The sequence below is a fragment of the Pogona vitticeps genome, chromosome 5 (genome assembly GCF_051106095.1).
Source record: "Pogona vitticeps strain Pit_001003342236 chromosome 5, PviZW2.1, whole genome shotgun sequence".
Classification (NCBI taxonomy): Eukaryota; Metazoa; Chordata; class Lepidosauria; order Squamata; family Agamidae; genus Pogona; species Pogona vitticeps.
Window position 1 is genome coordinate 39,112,243 of NC_135787.1, and position 19,767 is coordinate 39,132,009.

The following is a 19,767-nucleotide window of genomic DNA, read 5'->3' on the forward strand; positions in this document are numbered from 1 at the left end:
GATTTCAGTATGACAGGAAAATATATGCCCATAATTTGAGCCTTTCAGTACTGCTTATTGAATGTTTGCCAGATATTTGCCATTACAAACTTAGTTTGGAGAACAGGCCAGTGCAGGAACTATACGTTGTCCTGTCGTGTTCTAAATATAAGTTATTTTAGAAAGCAAACATTAAAATCTTCTCAATAAGCACATAGAATCTGAGACACAGATTTCCCCCAGACAAAATTTTGACTTACTAGGTATCACAGAGTTCTTCACTTTCTGTCTGCCAAAGCTAAGTCTCTCCCTTACAACATGCTCCCCTAGTATCTACAATCAATATTTACAAAGACTGCTTTAAAAAACAGGTTGTACGTCATTTTCTGACCTTGCCTTGAATTTCTCCTCCATTGCTGTCAAACTCCAGACCTGAACCGCCACTGTCAACTACTGCTGATGTCATTGTGCATTCCCTGGAAGGCTTACAAGGCTGACAGCAAAGTTTGTAGATCTTCTCAGCAACCAAAAGCTTGAAATACAGTAGAATATTCCCAAAATTCAACTTCTCTAATATTGTACTGGGAACAGAAGTTCTGAAAAAGAACATAAATAAAAAGCGCTTGTATATTCAGTAGTTCAATATGTGCTACTGGTGCCAGAAATGTATGCAACTGAACATGGGGTACTGGTTAGTATTAATGACAACAATAAGTGTTACTTTTTGTACACTGAATGTGACTGATTTACTATCATATGATAAATTTTGTTCTTAATAAATGGAGGGCTCATTCCCTTGTAATTAGACTAACTAGAGCTGTGAGCCTTTCGCAGATGTGTAAAGTCAAAAGTAAACTAAAGAGGTAGAAAAACAGAAATTGTTTGGTATCCCTGCTGCACTTGATGAACAGAAGCAATGTGGATCAAGCCATGCACACTGTAAAGCTGAATAAACACATAGATTGCTTCATAGAGGTTCCATATTTTTTACATTTTGGTACCAGACTTAAAATTGTGAAATTCTAAGCACAAGTAAGTGTAAGACAAGAACAAAGGGGGAACAAAGAAGATTTCACCAACAAACCTTTCTCACTAAAATTGCATCAGCAGCAGAAGGCAGCTTTTCTCTGCATATTAAGGTCTCAGGAAAAGGAAAAAGTAAGTGTAAAGAGGATATCAAAGGATACGCTTGTTCTGAATCCAAATTATTTCCCTGTTTGTTTAATTGACTGAAAACTATATCCTGCTGCCTAAAACAACTAAGGAGAAGACAGTGACCAAGAGAAAGCCAGGGAGTCTTACTAGCCCAGTTCAATACATGTGCTTCTTGCATGAATCAAATAATGGTGAGTTCTGCAACACAATTCTCACAGTACTACACCCAAGGGCCATGCTTGTGCACACCCTTCTGCTGCCACATATATTGTCCAGTAGCATGCAGTGCATATACACAACCCTTGCCTGAGGAGATGTGGAGAAGCCTTTCTGATCTATTGCTATTTTTTTCCAAAGATTAAAAACAATCTTGACCATTGGTAGAGACCTTCTCCTATCCTTCATCTCCCACTTAGCCATACTCAGTGTCCCTTAAGGCAGTGGTCCCCAACCTTGGGCCTCCAGATGTTCTTGGACTTCAACTCCCAGAAATCCTGGCCAGCAGAGGTGGTGGTGAAGGCTTCTGGGAGCTGTAGTCTAAGAACATCTGGAGGCCAAAGGTTGGGGACCACTGCCTTAAGGTAGCCAATTAGTTTTTTAAAAAGCAATTGGCTTGGAGATGCATTTATATATAACTACTTAAACTCATTACATTACATTATATTAAAGACAGATTACAACAATTTTCAGAAACCTTTGAAAGGGCAGCCAACTTAATGGGTTGCTGCGGAAAAAAACAGTCTTACAACACCTTAAAGACTAATATGTTTTGTTGACTATAGTACACTTCAAATATACAGTACCTGAGGAAGTGAGGTGCATTTCATGAGCGGTTATGTGAAATAAACTAATTATTAGGAAATTAAACAATTTCATAAACCCCCAGATTTCCCTGCTCTTCCATCCACATTTTGATTTTCCTAGATTTTGATCTACACTATATCATCCAATAATATTATTCTCAGGTGCACCTATATAATTTTTGTCTTTTTATCTTGCTTTTATGTAGCTTGTTAACAAAGAGTCTTGTGGCTTTTTTAAAAATAACACATTATCATGACATAAGCTTTCATAGATTATAGTCCACTTCAGTAATGCATGACTTGTTCAGAACTTCAAAGTTGTACAGTACGTTGTGAATGAATAGCTAAACGTAGTTGGGGTGGGACTCTAGACCAGTGGTTAGAGAACAGGGGTCAATTACCCCAAATGGAGTAAAAATGAAAATCCTGGGGTTAATGAGGACGCGACCCTAACCCCTTCCTTCCTCCTCCTCTTCTGCTCAGAGGCGGGTCCCTGGCTGCCCCTTCCTGCCCCCTTTTCTGGCCCAGCTGCAACCGAGCCACGGTGGATGGCGGCCAGTGACGGGCCCCAATCGGCAGTGTACGGCAGCCAAGGTGGCGGTGGTGGGGCCAGCCATGGTGGAGGGCAAGGCCAGGGCACCCCGGCCAGGGGAAGTCTCTCCTTCCAGTGCCCGGAGAAGTGGATCATAGCGGAGGGGAGTGGCCAGGCTCAACCTCCTGGCTCTGGGACGCCGCCCCATGCCCCATCCGAGCCCATCAGGCGGCAGCAGCGCTCGCCCAGCCGCATGGCTTCCTTCGGCAGTGCCTCCATGGCCGGGCCTGGCAGAGCCTCTCGCCCTCCATGTGGCAGCTGTCATAGCACTTCAACGGGGAGGCCCGCCAGAGCCCTGACACCAAGGCCCGACGTGGCCGCCCTGGCGAGCAGCCGTTGCTGCCGGAGCGGTAGGCAGTGTCGCGCACCCCCAGTGGGTGAGCCACTTGCTGCTCTTCAACGGCTGCCCAGGAGCCACCCACTGGTGGAGAAAGTGATCCACCCCCGCAGTGCCAAGGACTGAGCGCAGCCTCGCCAGGCAGAGGAGGAGAAGGTGGTGGTGGTGCTCAACTGGCCGCACGTGACCGAGATCCTTTCAAATCAAGGGGGTATTGTCGGCGTATATAAATTTTTTAGGGGGTAAAAGGTAAAAAAGTTCCCTGACCCCTGCTCTAGACAGTGATGTCACTAGGAACCAAAACACAGATGTATTCACTCTGACAATTATATTTAGATATCTGATTTGCTTCCTCTAGAATGGCATTATTTTAACTAATTTTTAATATAGTTTTACTGCACTAGGACTGTTCATTCTATAGGCAGCATCCTTTTAAACAACTACATAGGCCCTTTTAATAAATTAAATAATGTAACAGGAAAGTTATTAAACCTTAAACAATCACTTAATTTCACCTACTCTTCTAAAATTCTCTGATTGGGGACACATAATAATAACACCATTTGTTCACATATCTCAGAATTGTTACAAGCTTCTAAATACAATCTTTCCTTGTGAAATCAAACATCAACTATAATGCATTTTAAAGGAAATACAAAAGAAGTTGCATATACTTGTACCATTTTTCAATTACAGTAACTCATAAGACAGGAGCTTTAATACAGATCAGGAAATCTACAGCTTAACTGAAACACAACACTGCTTCACAAGGAGCCTTAAGGGGACTGGAAAAAGAATGGGGTGGTGTTCTACTCCTGCCCTTGACTGGACCAGGAATACAAGAGAGTGACCTTTCAGTAGGCCTGTGGTTGCCAACTTTGGGTAACCCAGGTGGGTCTTGGACTGCCAGAAATCCCAACCAGCACAGCTGGTAATGAAGGCTTCTGGAAATTACAGTCCAGGAACACTTGGGTTACCCAAGAATAGGAACCACAACTTCTAGGCTATGTGCTTTTGAGGAGAAATGCATAGCTCTAGGACTTTCAACTCCTTTTTTTTTACCAATTGTTTTCAAAAGGGGGCGCATTTAGGCTGACATAAGAGGCAAATACTGAGATACATGGATTTCATAGAGGGCCTCCTATATTTCCCCATATAACTGAAGGCTTGGGTCTAACACCTGCTTTCCAAAGCAAATCTAATAGCAAAGCATCAGAGTTACTATTACTCATATTAGCATTTGCTTTTGCAGCCAGAGAAAAGAAAGGATCAAAGGAAAAATTATATGACAATAGCAGAAAGCTACTCTTTTTAGCAATGTGTCAAAGTTGTGGTGGCGCTGTGGGTTAAACCGCAGAAGCCTCTGTGCTGCAAGGTCAGAAGACCTGCAGTCGTAAGATAGAATTCACACAACGGAGTGAGCCCCCATCGCTTGTCCCAGCTCCCACCAACCTAGTGGTTCGAAAGCATGTAAATGCAAGTAGATAAATGGGTACCACCACGGTGGGAAGGTAATGGTGTTCCGTGTCTAGTCACACTGGCCACGTGACCACGGAAGATTGTCCTTGGACAAACACTAGCTCTATGGGTTGGAAACGGAGATGGGCACTGCCCCCTAGAGTCGCACACGACTGGACAAAATTGTCAAGGGGAACCTTTACCTTTACCTTACAAAGTTTAGTTGTAAATATCAAGGCTTCCTCATTTTCCCTCACCATTACGGCAACAGCAGATATTTATTTTGTGTTTTGTGAAAAATATACTATATTTAGCTTTCAGCATAGCATCTACTATCATGCCAGGAAGATTTTCTACCATTAAACATTCCACTAAAGATTTCACTGCTTGCAACTATCAGAGAATACTCATATGAGGCTTTATTTGATTCTTCCACTTGGTGTGTGATCTTGGCCAAAGCCAACAGAGACATCCAATGACAAAACTGCTTCAGTCAGCAAAATTAGCAGGGTGGTGTTCTTCTCTCCCCACACTACCCCTGAATCCACAGTCCTCCATAGCTAGTTCTGGGATAGCACCAGCATCTGCAGACAAGAAGTGAGAGGAAGAGTTCCATTGTGCTACACCACTAGTTCCTGGCCCTCAGATTTAATTCCATCTTCACTTAAACGAAAACTGCCATTTTATCTTTACTGCATCCATCCCAACTAAGGAACCTGGTATGCACCACACAAAACAATGAACAGATCTCTTAAGGTGCAATCAGTTTTTATATTTTCAGAAACGGAGACCTGTCATTGATTCTTTATCCCAGTATATACTGTTAGGTGCAACCTATTACCTACAAATCCACCTAGGATTAGTTCCATATGCAATCTCTCTCTTAGGGCTAGGGCTAACTATTTATATCTCATTCCGACCACCTGACTTAATTTTTGGACCATTCTGTCTCCCCTCCTCCATGCCTTATTTTTTTGTGTCACCTGTTCTGATTAAGAGCTGGTGAACTCAAATCCCTGCATTACTGTGATATTTGGGTCGGTCCTTAATAAAGGTATTACCGAATTGTAGGTTTTGGAAGACACCCTCCTTTCTAATGAATCTTGTCCCTCAAGTCCTCCAGAAACTGTAGAAAATGCAAGAGTGGTCTCCTTTCTGTAACTACATTGCCCAGAAGCATTCCTATGCCAAAAGGAACAAACTCCAAGTGAAGTCTGTGCATCACAGCATAACAGAGGATATGGAAGCAGCCTCCCTGAAGAATATGTGAGTACACATTTGGGTGTCCCCTGAGCAACAAGAGAACCTGTCCACTGATCCTTCTACTCCAGAAGTACCACTGTATTGCTTCTGACAAGAAGGGGGGAAGGGAAACTGAGTGATTTGTATGACAAGCCAGTCCCCACTTGAGGGCTTTTCTGAAGCTTGCCTGATAAGGAAAAAAAGGTGTCATTTGTTTCTTGGAAAGGGACTAGCAGTGTTTTTAAAACTCATTTCCTAAAAGCAACTCAGGACAAGCATGCAGATGGGAAACAATGTTACAAAACATTGTTATTTAGTCACGGCTGTTAGGCTTTAGTCCAGGGGTCTCAAACTCAATTTACCTGGGGGCCGCTAGAGGCAGAGTTTGGGTGAGGCTGGGCCGCATCAGTTTTTTTTTAAAAAAACCTCACAGAATCGCCTTGCCAAAGGAGAAAAGCCCCCATCGGTACCTGTGAACGGGGTGCCTCTCCACAGGTGCGCGCACGCACGCACACACGCACGCATACGAGCGCACACACACTCACGGAGGTCTGGCAACCTTCCTCTGAGGTCCCCCCTCAAAAAAGGCACACTCAGCCCAGCCTCACCCAAACTCTGCCTCTAGCGGCCCCCAGGTAAATTGAGTTTGAAACCCCTGACATAATTATTTTTATTATGTTCTCACAAGTATCTCTGCATTTTTTTCCCACTATAACAAATTTGGGGAATTTTTACTGCTTGGATTCATTTCCCTTGTATACTACAAAGGAAAGTGTTAAACTGTTTTAACCAAATAAATAAAAGGAGAAACAATAAATTTCTTGCCCTTAGTTAAAGGTAAATGTTCCCCTTGACATTTAGTCCAGTCGTGTCCGACTCTAGGGTGCGGTGCTCATCCCCGTCTCCAAGCCGTAGAGTCAGCGTTTGGCCGTAGACAGTTTCCATGGTCACGTGACCAGCATGACTAGACGAGGAACGCCATTACCTTCCCACCATGGTGGTACCTATTTATCTACCTGCATTTACATGCTTTCGAACTGCTAGGTTGGCAGGAGTTCTTGCCCTTAGTTCTCACTATAAAATTAAATTAAAAGGTATACAACTGAAATAATAGAGGTGAATGGCAAGAATGAGCACCAGATGAACCCAGGATTTAAGTAAGTTTGCCCCAAACAGAGGCCAGGTAGCTTTGTATATACCTATGATAAAACAATAAAGGTGAGAAGAAGTTGAACTCCGCTACAGGTCCTCCAACCCACCTACTGCTTTCAGATTTTGAAGACCTCTACCCTTGGATCCATCCTCCAATCTTCAGATTCAACTAATCCCAGAGATGAATGGATGTCAGGATAGGATGACAAACTTCATGGTAAATTAATTTCCACTAAGCAAGAGTAGCTATATACACACTCAGAACTTCAAAGTTACTTTCTGGAGTACAACTAATTCAAAGAGCTTGGGAAAGTTTATTTTGGACTACAATTAACAGAATTCAACAGCCTGGGAATAAGCTAACTGGAGGATGCTGGAAATTAATAATCTAAAATCAACTTTTCAAAGTTGTGTGTGTGTACACACCACTACCACCTAACACCTTAGTCACTACAAAACAGATATCAAAGGCAAGGCTTCCTCCCACTCCCAACTCTGTGTACTTGGAGCTTTAGGAAATTTTTTGTAAGTTGACTGTGCACAGTTAAGAACAGTTTCTCCCACAGTTACCAAAACAATCTTTCTCAGATTTTCTTTCCAAATCAAATCAAATCAAATCAAACAAAATTAAGATTCAGTCCTCAAGCAAGCTTTCTTCCTATATACTGTACAAGCTATATGTTTTTTCTCCCCTCTTGCCAGAAAAGAACTGCCATAAAGGAATTCCTCCAAGCATTAAAACAAAATTGAAAGTAAAGCAGCAATAACAGCAATCTGCCCAATCCATGCATAAATATACTACCTGACTAGTTAGAGTAACTGATAAGTCAATTTTCCATACTACTTAATTAAAGAAGCCCTGAAAATCTTTTCTTCACACTTCAGATCCTGCCACTTTCCTCATTATTTTATTATAGCTACACAAAAGTGTGGTTATCGTATTGTGTAGCAGAGCAAATCAGCATTCTACAAGGCAATTTTAAAAACGAGGGCAGACCAAACAACAAATTATAACTTTTAAACTAGAATTTGAATTTGGCACAGGTTGCTCTTGCTCCGAGACAAATTTGGGGAAATTTGGACAAAGGGTTTTTAAATTATGAGTTTTAAAAAGTACAGTTGTCTTCACCTCTGTTCAGAAACAATGACTCCAGGTTTAAATTAGATCACAGAAATTGAAAACACTAATCTCGCTTAACTTGAAAAAGAATGGTTGGCCACACAGACTTTTTTATTTGGAAAGAATCCACGCTGCAGGGGTTGACATATTGATGTTCAAAAAAAGCCTTTCAAAATAAAAAAAACAGCACTTTGTTAAAAACTGAGCATGTGTAGTACAAGCTAGCAAGCAGAAACTTTGCAAAAGAAACATTATACTGTACACATTCGTGGGGGGGGGGAGGAAGTATCCCCAAGCCATCTGCTAAATGGCACTTTCCTGAGGAACCCACTTTGTAGGTGTATAACTTGGGTATCTGAAACCCAATCTTCACCAAAACTGGAAGGATTGCAAAGGAGAGTCAGTAGATGACTAGATTTTGGCGTCTCTATGTCCTGGGGGGCTATTTGTGGGGGTATAACTCAGACATCTCAAACTCAAACTTCACCTAATTTGGAAGGCTTGTACACAAGAGTCAGGGGAAACTTCCCTGCAAATATGGTGTCTCTAGGTACTTAGGGAGGCATTTTATAGGGGTTTTAAATTAAAAAAATAAACTGATGAATTGATCTATCAATTTGTTAGAAAAAAATCATAAATTTGTAATTCATGATTCATCAGCATTGACAAATCATGAATCAAAATGAATAGCAATTTTTCTGATCCATGCCCATCTCTACTCAAATGCTTTGAGTTTGGATGAGAATTGATGAAAAAAGGAGTCAAGTTCTGGGAATTTCCAGTTTCTTGTCTCTTCATGGATGGTAGTGAGCACAAAATGATATCCTGTAGATCATTATTTACTTATTACTTTGATTTATATACAGTGGGGTCTCTACTTAAGAACTTAATCCGTATTGGAAGGTGGTTCTCAAGTTGAAAAGTTCTTATGTTGAATCTGCATTTCCCATAGGAATGCATTGAAAACCATTTAATCCGTATCTGCTCTTTTCCGTCCATAGAAACTACAGTGGAACCTCTACTTAAGAACTTAATCTATTTTGGAATGGTGTTCTTAAGTTGAAACGTTCTTAAGTTGAAGCAAAATTTCCCATAGGAATGGACTGAAAACCAATTAATCCGTTCTGGCTGTTTTTTTGTTATGTAGAGGTGTGTTCGTACATTGAAGCATTAGTTCCCACAGGAACTAATGCAAAGCTGGTTAATACGTACTCTACCACTAGGGGGAGAATTTTTTTTTTAACCTAAGATGACCTAAGGTTAAAAAAAGAGCTGGCAAGGTTTTTTTTCCTGTTCTTATCTTGGATTTCTGCTCTCAAGAAGAAGCAAAATTTAGCAAATGGAGCTGTTCTTAAGTTGGATTGTTCTTAAGTAGAGACGTTCTTAAGTAGAGACCCCACTGTACTGTCCCATTAGTGCTGAAGCACTATTCTGGGCAGCTTACAGACAGTTAAAACTACACAGAAGTTAATATTGCATAAATAACAAAAACATGGTCACCTTGACTGCTCCCCTTAATGTTGTCAACATTCAGGCTGCCCTTTGTTATGTGACACATGCCTTAGTTACATCCCAGATGGATTACTGTAACACAGTCTACATGGGGCTGCCTATGCACAGTGTTAGGATTCGAGATGGGACATTTGTATACAAATACAAATATCCCCCCACAGGTGCAGATAACGAGGGTCCAGCCCCCTGGGACCAGACCGACCACTCACAATTCCACCACTGCTGCAAACTTCACGGTGCCTTCATTTCACTCCGTTGCTCACAATGGATTAGCCATTCCTGGCAGAAGGCAGGCTGACGAGCCTCTCTGCCAGGTCGCAGAGTGGCTAATCCATCACAAGCAACAGAGAGATAGGAAGGCACCGTGGAGCTTGCAGCAGCGGTAGAATCATGAGTGGTCAGTCTGACCCCATGGGGCCGGATCCTTGTTATCTGCACCTGTGGGGGGATATTTATATACGAATACCCCCCCATCTCCAGTCAGGATACTTCAGTGTGTCCAAAATGCACCAGCCAGATTGCTAACTGGCGTTTGACACAGGTATCACACTGTTACACCAGCTCTACTGGCTTCTGATACAGGCAGAATTTAAAATGATGGTTCTAACCAATAAAGGTTCAAGCTATCTCAAGAACTGCACCTTTCTTATGAGCCTGCTTGAGTGTTAAAATCATCAGAAGCTTTCCTCTCAGTCCTGCCACCTTCACAGGTGTGTTTGATGGAGACACAGGAGAGGGTCTTTTCTGTTGCTGCTCCCAGACTTTGGAATTCCCTTCCACAGAAGGCTTGACTGGGCCCATTTTTACCAATCTTCTGCAACCAGACAAAGACTTTTCTCTTCAGACAAGCTTTCCCTGAGTGAAAAGCTGCTGATTTGGGTTTCTAAAATATATTGTTGTACCTTACTGCATTGAAACTGTTTTGATGTTGCTTATGTTTTTGGTATACAGTGGTGCCTCGCTTGACGATTACCTCATTAGACGAGGAAATTGCTTGACAATAAATTTTTTGCGATCGCTTTTGCGATCACAAAATGATGTTTTAATAGGCAAAAATCGCTTAACGACGATCTGTTCTCTGCTTCGGGAACCGATTTTTCGCTTAACAACGATCTTTACAGCTGATCGTCAGGTCTTCAAAATGGCCGCCCGCTGTTTAAAATGGCTCCCCACTGTGTTTTACGACGGATTCCTCACTTTACAGGCACCGAAAATGGCCGCCTTATGGAGGATCTTCGCTGGACACTGAGGTATTTTGCCCACTGAAACGCACCGAACCATTTTTCAGTGCATTTCAATGGGCTTTTTCATTTCGTTTGACGAGGATTTCGTTTAACAGCGATTTGAATGGAATGAATTATCCTCTTCAAGCAAGGCACCACTGTAGTATTTATTGATCCTTTTAGTATTGTATACTCATTGTTATTAATTTAAATACTGTCCTTTAACTCAGTGATCCCCAACCTTGGGCCTCCAGAGGTTCTTGGACTACGACTTCCAGAAGCCTTCACCACCACCTCTGCTGGCCAGGATTTCTGGGAGTTGAAGTCCAATAACATCTGGAGGCCCAAGGTTGGGGACCACTGCTTTAACTGATACTGTATAAGCTGCCTTGGGTCTTTTTTAAGGAGAAAGTTGGGATAAATATATTTTAATTAATAAATAAAATATGAAAAGTTTGGCATCCTTTTTCCTGCTGGCAATACCATTACCTCGCATTTAAAATGGTATACCACATTCATAGACACCATAGTGTTTTCTCTAGGCAGGTATCAGATTTGCACAGTCAGCAGAATGCACTGAAGTGTGTTCCTAACTTAAGACTGAGCAGTGTAGTTCCCTCATCTTCCCATGGTTGACCACTGGGAACAGCACATAGGCAGTCATCACGCAACTGTGGTTACTCTCTGAGTTGGAGACAGTAACACGTTGCTTCTTATTTTGCCAATGCTGACTTCTACCAGCCAGTGCTGCCTGTCTACTACTTGAAATAGCAAGTGGTGTCAGCAGACGGCTTCCAAACATAGCTAATAAGGATAAATACTAGTAAAAGTAATAATAACAAGGCAACATGGTGATTCCTATTCTTATCCTTACCAGTTTAGTCCATGTAATGCACATTTTCAAGTATCACAAGCGAGAAGCAAATTTAACAAGGATTTAAGGAGATACTCAAGAGAAAATTAAACAACCATCTGTCAGATATATTTTGATTTGGATTCCTGCAGAGGGTTGGATTCAATGACCTCATAGGTCGCTTCCAGCTCCATTATTCTATGATTCTATTATTAATCTTGAAAGCAAAATATTACTTTTTTGCTCTTGGCTATTCCTAACTTCACACATACAGTACACTGATTTCATCTAACCTGATGGAGAGTAACTAGGAAACTTATCTTTCATTTCGATCAATATCTGAATGAAAATGGCAATCTTTTGTAGAAACTTTCCTATAGATCTTACTATTATCCCTGTACCTCTCTGTCTGTTCTGTACTCATTCCAATGTGCTTTATGTGTGTCTTTTTTCTTATGTTTCTAGCTTAATTAAAAAATTGAAAGAGAAAACGTCAATGCTGCAGCTGCTGTTAAGAACACAAATTATATGTTGAGGATAAGTAGTGTTGGGAGAAGATATGGGTCCAAATCCCCATTTGACCATGAAACTCACTAGGTGACTTTCAACCAGTCATATTATCTTTTCCCATTCCAAGGCACATTCAGCTGTTCTTCAGTGTGGAAGAAAAATACATTCTGCGAGTCTACAATGTACAGGAAAAAATGTTAGCTTTATGACTACCAAAATTTGCCTACTCTGGAGTGCATTCCAGATGACTTGGACAACACTTCCCAACATTTATGACTATTAAGCATGCTGACTGGTATTGATGTGACTTGTACTCCAAAACTTTCAAAAAGCAACATGCTTAAGAAGGCCTACACATTTAGTCCTTTTAGTTCTACAGTACAGTTATGACTGTCTCTGATCTTAAAGCTTCATATTTTAAGACAAGCATCACTTGTTATACACTACAGGTCACAGCTGAGGCAGCAACTTTACAAAAACCCTCCCATAACCTTAACTCATGTGGATTTTGAACCATATGCAGTACATTCCTTTCTTTGTTTATTTCCAAGTTCCTGGGACTTCAATTAATTTATTTGTTAAAAACACTTGTTAGCTCCCTTTTTCACAGCTGCATAAAACAAATAAAACAGATTCAACAAAACAACAATACCCAGGAAAGAATGTTAAAAGGAACCAGCCAAAGGCCAAATGGAAGATATGCATCCCTTTCTCCACCAAAAATCAAATAAAAGAGGGGGAAGATTGGGGCCCCAGGCAAAACAGCCCTGCTTCTCACTGTAGTACTTCACATTTTCCATTGAGCTGGAACTCAGAGGAAAGACTTTAGCTGGAATAACAGAAAATAAGAATCACTCCCTGAAATATACAAGACCCAGTCCATGTCAAGGAGCTACCACTTTGGACCAAATCCAGTTATACTAACAGCCGGTGCAGTAAAATAAGCTGAGCATGTTGGTGGCATCTCACGGACATTAGACATGAAGTAGCATTATGAGCGAGATGAAATTTTCAAGGCACCTTCAAATTACAACTGCACAGACTACCTGTGTAACATCTACACTAGTTGCTTGGATTTCAGATCAATTTCATCTATCAGATCACCCTACATAGTTTCTTGGCACTGCTTCAAAACATAAACAGTAGTGTAGAGATTTTTTTTGTAACTGAAATACAGAGCTCGGTGTTAGCATACTGGGGGCACAGCACCTTAACGCTGCAAATTATTTCCACCAGAATTTTCAAATTGTTACTGGCACTGATCCATTTGGAACTTAACCAAATTTTTAGAGGCCCTAATAACCATTCTTTGCATCCTGTTACTGCAGACTAAAAGGATTAGTAAGCAAGACTAGCTATTCCATATTGAAAATTGAAGCCAGTATATGGATTCTTGAGAAGGGGGAAATGGCCAGAATCTATCTTAAAAAGAGACAATGGAACATCACCTAGCTCCAGAGATTTATTCTACATTACCACCAAAAGAAATCAAACAGAAACACTACAAGAAACTATTATGCACAGTGTCAGAAAGATATGACCAGTGGCAAATGTAGAGATAATTTCTCAAATAACAACCATTACAGATAAGCAATCTCTGTCTATCTGCCTCCCCTTCATTGCTACAGTTAGTAATCCCTTCATTAATGGCAAGAATCCTACTGGGGATTTACACCAGCATAAGTGTAACTACATGAATTTCACTCATTGTAATGCTCCAAGTCACACAACAAGCACATGTCCAGAAATGCAAGTGGCAACATAGGTGCAAAACGTTTATGGTGCCACTGGAGGAGGCAGAGAGACACCGCAACAGCAGACCCCGACAGAAACCCTCATATTGGGGGGAGAAGCAGAGTTGGGAATGGAACCAGAAGACACAGGAAGAAAGAGCCCATGTTGTGTGACAGAGGAGGAAGACAGAAGAGAAAAGAAAAACACTGGCCACCTTCAGAAACTCATTGTTTATAGGGTGTGGATGTGTGGGAGTTGCCATTACTAGTAAACTTAAGGAAGCCAGGGATTGTTGGACAGAAGAATATTTACCCCTTCTGTACTTGCCAGAATCGGAGAACCTGTGGGACGAACTGGGAGGAAAGAGGAGATGCTAAATCCCCGAAAGAATGCAGTTAACTCTTCCTGGAACCCCTCTGCTACTCCATTGGAAGAGGAAAGGAAAGTTAAATAATGATTTCCTATAAATAGGTTGGAAACAAGTTGAAAGTAAATATTAGTTTAAACCAAGAACCCGTATCTGGTTTATCTGTGGATGGAACTCAAAAAAGGGGGGCAGAGATTAACCCTCACACACTTAAGCCAGCGAAAATCCCCAATATTAAATGCATTCAAGTAATAAGAAATAAAATTCCAAGTAAACGTTTGGAAGAACATCCTGACAACACGAGTTGTCAAGCAATGGAATGGATTGTCTCAGAGTAGTGGACATTCTTTTGTGGAGATTTTAAAATAAAGGTTTGTGACCATATGTCAGGGATGCTTTAGTTTTCCTTTTTTAATAGGAGGTTGAAATCCATGATGTTTGCAGTCCCTTCTAGCTCTAAAATGCTATGATTCTGCTAAAAGCTAGTCTTGCAGTGCCTCTGATATACACTTCACATGAACTGGAGTTAAAAGTACAGCAACACAAATATTATAGTAAGGACCTTTTTTAAAAAAGGTCAGAGCAGCCTTCTAATGAGTCAGCCTCTGGCCACAGCCAATTCATAGACCCAAACATATTTTAATAAATAGTAATAATGTGACATCAAGTCAATTCTGACTTATGGTAACTTTTCTAGGTATAGAATATACAGACGTGATTTACCATTCCTTTCTTCCATCCAAAACAAAAAAGTGCAACTGGATGCCTGAGACAGTAGCAGCTGCAGAAAGACCTCATTGTGCTCTATATCACCATTTGAAGGGGACTTTATGGTGTGTTCAATCAGATTTGGTCAAAGTCTTTGGATACTGTCAGGTATCTAAAGTAGGCACTAATGAGTCTCTGATCACCATGAAGGGGAAAGAACTCAACTATACACTGATTAGCCACAAAATTAAAACCACCTGCCTAATATTATGTAGGTCCCTCTCATGTTGCCAAAACAGCTCTGATGTGTCAAGGCATGGAATCCACAAGACCTCTGAATGTGTCCTGTGGTATCTGGCACCAAGACATTAGTAGTAGATCCTTTAAGTCCTGCAAGCTGTGAGGTGGGGCCTCCATGGATCAGATCTATTGTTCTAGCACATCCCATAGATGTTCAATAGGATTGAGATATGGGTAATTTGGAGGCCAAGGCAACACTTTGAACTCTTTGTCATATTCGTCAAAAAATTCCTGAACAATTTTTGCAGTGTGGCAGGGTGCATTATCCTACTAAATGAGGCCACTGCCATCAGGGAACACTATTGCCATGAAGTGGTGTACTTGGTCTGCAACAATCTCTAAGTAGATAGTACATGCCAAAGTAACATCTACATGGATGCCAAGACCCAAAGTTTCCCAGCAGAACATTGCCCAGAGTATAACACTGCCTGCACCAGCCTGCCTTCTTCCCATAGTGCTTCCTGCTGTCATCTTTTCCTGAGGTAAATGACATACATGCTTCAAGCTATCCATCTGATATAAAAGAAAACATGATTCATCAGACCAGGCAACCTTCTTCCATTGCTCCATGGTCCAGTTAATACTTATATCCCCACTGTTGGTGCTTTCAGCGGTGAACAGGAATCATCGTAGACACTCTGACCAATCGGCGGCTATGCAGCCTCATATGCAGCAAACTGTGATGTACTATGTGTTCTGATATCTTTATATCATGGCCAGCATTAAGGTTTTCAGCAATCTGAGCTACAATAGCTCTTTTGTGTGATCAGGCCAGATGGTTTAGCCTTCATCTTCGATGCAATGAGCTTTGGGTGCCCACAACCCTAACACTGATTCACCAGTTGTCTTTCCTTGCACCACTTTTGGTAGGTGCTAACCACTGAAGCCCAGAAGACTTGCCATTTTAGAGATGCTCTGACCCAGCTGACTAGCCATCACTATTTGGCCCTTGTCAAAGTTACTCAGATCTTTTTTCTTGCCCATATTTCCTGCTTCCAACACATGAAATTCACGAACTGACTGTTCACTTGCAGCCTAATACATCTGAACCCTTGACAGCTGCTATTGTAACAATATAATCAATGTCATTCACATCACCTGTCACTGGTTTTAATGTGGCTAATTAGTGTAAGTTATGCATAATGTATGTCATACCCTGCCGTTATTTACTTCTGTAACTAACTACAGTACTGTACTACTGTAACATACTACTTATCTAACAGTACTGTAGTATGCTGATCCCTTCACTCCAAAAAAATTCCAAAATTTCAAAATTCCAAAAAAGCAGCAATTATGAACTATGCAGTCACTAGTCACATTTCAATGGCTTTTTACCCTGAGAACAACTATCCAATAAACCATTACACAGTTAACAAAGAGGGAGAGGTTGGAGAAGAAGAGTGACAAGAAGATTCATTTAAAAATCCATTGAAATCCCATTTAATCTACACCCATTCGATCCACAAAATAAAGAAAATTTTTCTTTTAGGACAATACATTTTTTATCTTATTACTAAGTCAATTCGCTTTTATATAAGCATAATAGCAAGTTAACTTTTATGAACACTTAATATGAAAATGATTTTATACAAATCAGCCACAATGCCCCCTATAAGCACAGTATCAACATAAATTTACTACATATATAATTAACATATGCACAAGATTGCATTACTTGGTTTCTTCAGCTATCAAGATACAAGTTAAGGAATCTTTATGATCTTCTATTTCTCATTCCTAAAGGAAGTCTACTAAAAGAAAGAACTACACATTTGACAGTCACAGGCAGTCCTCATTTTCATTTGGCCATTACAGAAAAAAAAAGGGGGGGGAAGCAAGTTATAAACACCTTAATGTCTTATGTCACAGGTTAGGATTAAAGGTGAATCTTGCATCTGATAAAGCTAAAAAATACTACCACAAATGTACAAAGTAATACAAGCTTTACTGCAAGCTAGTTGGAGTTAAAAAGGGCAGCTAAAAGGTGATTAGCCAGGTTAGGCTGATCACAGCAACTATGAAGGTTTTCAGCAATTGACGTGTAAGGCAATAGACATCAACCATAATTTTACACATTTATAAATAATATACTGTGGTAGAGATGCAAGATCAAAATGTACAGGTAATTGCCACAAACTATACTTCTTTTAATAATCAACCAGAACATGTTTCCATATTTATACAAACAATGTTGTGAAATACAGTACTGTACAAACTTAGATACACACAGTTCCCTCCAAGCATTCAATACTATCATGTAGATCAATGTCACTGTTAAGGCTTCCAGCTTAATACCATGAGAATACTGTATCTGCATAATTGAGCTATCAGGCATTTTCATATACCTCTTGCATTGCTTAGTTTCTCTTAAAAGACATAATTATTTTTGAAACTAAAGTCCACTTTGTCATAAACCTAACTGAAATTACTTTTTTTCTGCCTCTTCTGAAAATAGTCCCAGACTGAACTATTTCATTATGACCTTGGCCTGGCCTTTTGCATTTCACTTCAACAATACATGGATGTTATCATGTACTTCCATGAAACAAACTCAACAGTTCATGACAGCTAAAGAGGCCTGTAACCACGTGTGATGTGAAACTCCCTTACCCTTCCAGAAAAGAGCACTCCACAATTCGTTTCATCAGTTTTGTCAGTTAGACAAAATGGGAACCCCCATTCAGATGCCATAACAAAAACATAAAGGAAATGCATGGAGGGGGGAGGGCAGTGTATGGACAGCCGCTCAGTTCATAATTAAACTGAACTGATAAGAAAACCCATATCCAACAGCAAAGAAAGCCTGTCAGGACTTATTTGCAAGTTGCAACACTCCTCCCTAAAATCCAGTCACGTGCACAGGCCAGTGATCCACATCCGTTCTTAAGTAGACATGGAAAATATTTGTAAGCTACAACGGCGTTGTTGGCTTTTGTTTTGTTTCGCTGCGTGTTTTTTTTTTTTAGGTGTGTGGGGGGGGGGGGAACATGAGGGGGAAGGCTCCGTCTTTCACAGCCAAGATGGAACGCGGTCTGATAACCGAAGCAGTCTGTAACTGACGCTCTACCGAGGCCGTACCCTATGCAAGTCTCCTTCCCAAAAGGAATATCTATCTATCTATACAGAGAGAGAGAGAGGAAACTGAAAGTAAAGGCTCGCGGGGGAGGGCAAGGAAGCAAGTTCACTCAACTCATTTGACAGACGAGGGAGTGAAGTGGCTTCACTTCCCGGCAGCGACGGTGGCCTCGCTTACCCCATTTACACCTCCCTTCTCTTTGCAGGATCATCACAAAGCCAAGCTAGCACTGATAATTTGGGGGGGGGAGGGAAGCGCTTGGGAGACTTGCTGACAGATCCCCTGGGCTTTGCAGGCAATCCCTTCTGACGTGCTCTTCCCCCCATACGTTAAGATACGGGGGGAAGAGACGCTTCGGTCGCTGATACTCTCGCTTTCCACCCTGAGAAAAAAAAACCTGACAGACCAGCCTTCGCCTGCTTAAAACACAAAGTACAGTATCTTCTTAGATGGCGTTCTTTACCCATTTCCCCGAGCAGGCACACACACACACACATATTGCACAACCGTTTCACCAGAAAGGGAGGGAAATGAGAGTTATTTGGACTCAGGGGACTTTCCAGGGCCAGTTCCGTGCTCGGTCCCTCTTCTCTGACCAGGGACGGCGTCCATAACCCTCGCTCACATAACACACACACACTTATATAAACCGATGGAGAGACGAGGTCAGGATGGGGAGAAGGGCAGGGTCTTCCTTCTCACCCCACACCGAGAGGGTGCCCCTAATCCCAACGGAACTTTCTCCTCTGCCCGCCCAGTATTTTTTTGCCTCAGATAACAGTTTTTCAAGATCAAGGGCTCCAAAAAGAACAAAAACCCATGTATGGAGAGAAAAACATGAGCGGGGTGGGAAGATGGGCGATAAACAGGTTTCCTTTCGCCCTCCTCGATCTCCAGGGAGAGTCGGGGGGGGGGGGGCGCCCGCCCCATCCGCTCTACTGCACGGGAGGAAAAACAAGAGGCTACGGAGGGCTCGTCCCTCTCTGCCTCGGCGGCCGCGACCGTCACCGAGGCCGGGTTCAAGCCGCTGCCACGGGCCATAAAAGCTCTCAGCACGAAACGGGCCAGGGGAACAAGCCATACCTCCCCCTCCGACCCACACACACATCGCCCCGCTTCTCCCCCTACCTTGTTTATGTGTCAAAGGGAAGCGTCACGTCGTCGCTCGCTCTCTCTCTCAGGCCGAGGACCAGCGGCGGGAGGAAAACAGCCGGCAGCAGCGGCGGCAGCCCAGCAGAGGGAGAGAGAACGAGGGGAGGGAGCTTGGATGGCGGAGGCGGCCGGGGGGGGGGGGGAGAAAGAGAGAGAGAGAGAGGCGGGGAGCGGAGGGTGTGGGGGCTCCTCGCTAGCAGGGGCAGCCGCCCAACGCCGGGGGGCGGGGGGAAAGAAGAGGTTCACGAAAGCGGGGGGGGGCAGAGGGAGAGAGAGAGAGAACAGGGCCCGCGCGGTAGCCCTGCGTGGCTGACTGGTCGCCCTCCCTTCCCTGCTGGCCTCAGTCAGTCAGTCAGCCGGTCGGTGCTCGTTCGCCCAAAGGCCGCCAGGCAAGAGTGCGCGAGCCCGGCCCTCCGTCTCCGCTTCTGCACATGCTCGCGCCGCTGAAGCGCCTTCGCTTAGTAGGCATGTGCGCAAAGGAGGCTCGCACATGC

The 19,767-nt window shown here is 42.3% G+C and overlaps 1 protein-coding gene across 2 annotated transcripts in view; it reads right to left on the bottom strand.

The window, feature by feature from the left end:
* The window catches only part of ELF2 (E74 like ETS transcription factor 2), a 58,728-nt gene extending 39,341 nt beyond the window's left edge, over positions 1-19,387 (bottom strand). Inside the window, exons 1-2 of one of the 2 annotated variants that reach the window (XM_020783079.3) lie at positions 19,250-19,387; positions 376-575 (exon numbers count right to left, since the gene is read on the bottom strand). In XM_020783079.3, coding sequence (XP_020638738.1) covers positions 376-393 — 18 coding nt within the window. In that variant the 5' untranslated portion in view covers positions 394-575; positions 19,250-19,387. Of the gene's footprint in view, positions 1-370; positions 576-19,249 lie in introns of both variants that reach the window. The other variant, XM_020783077.3, reaches the window with a different exon arrangement.
* Between the last annotated feature and the right edge of the window lie 380 nt (positions 19,388-19,767).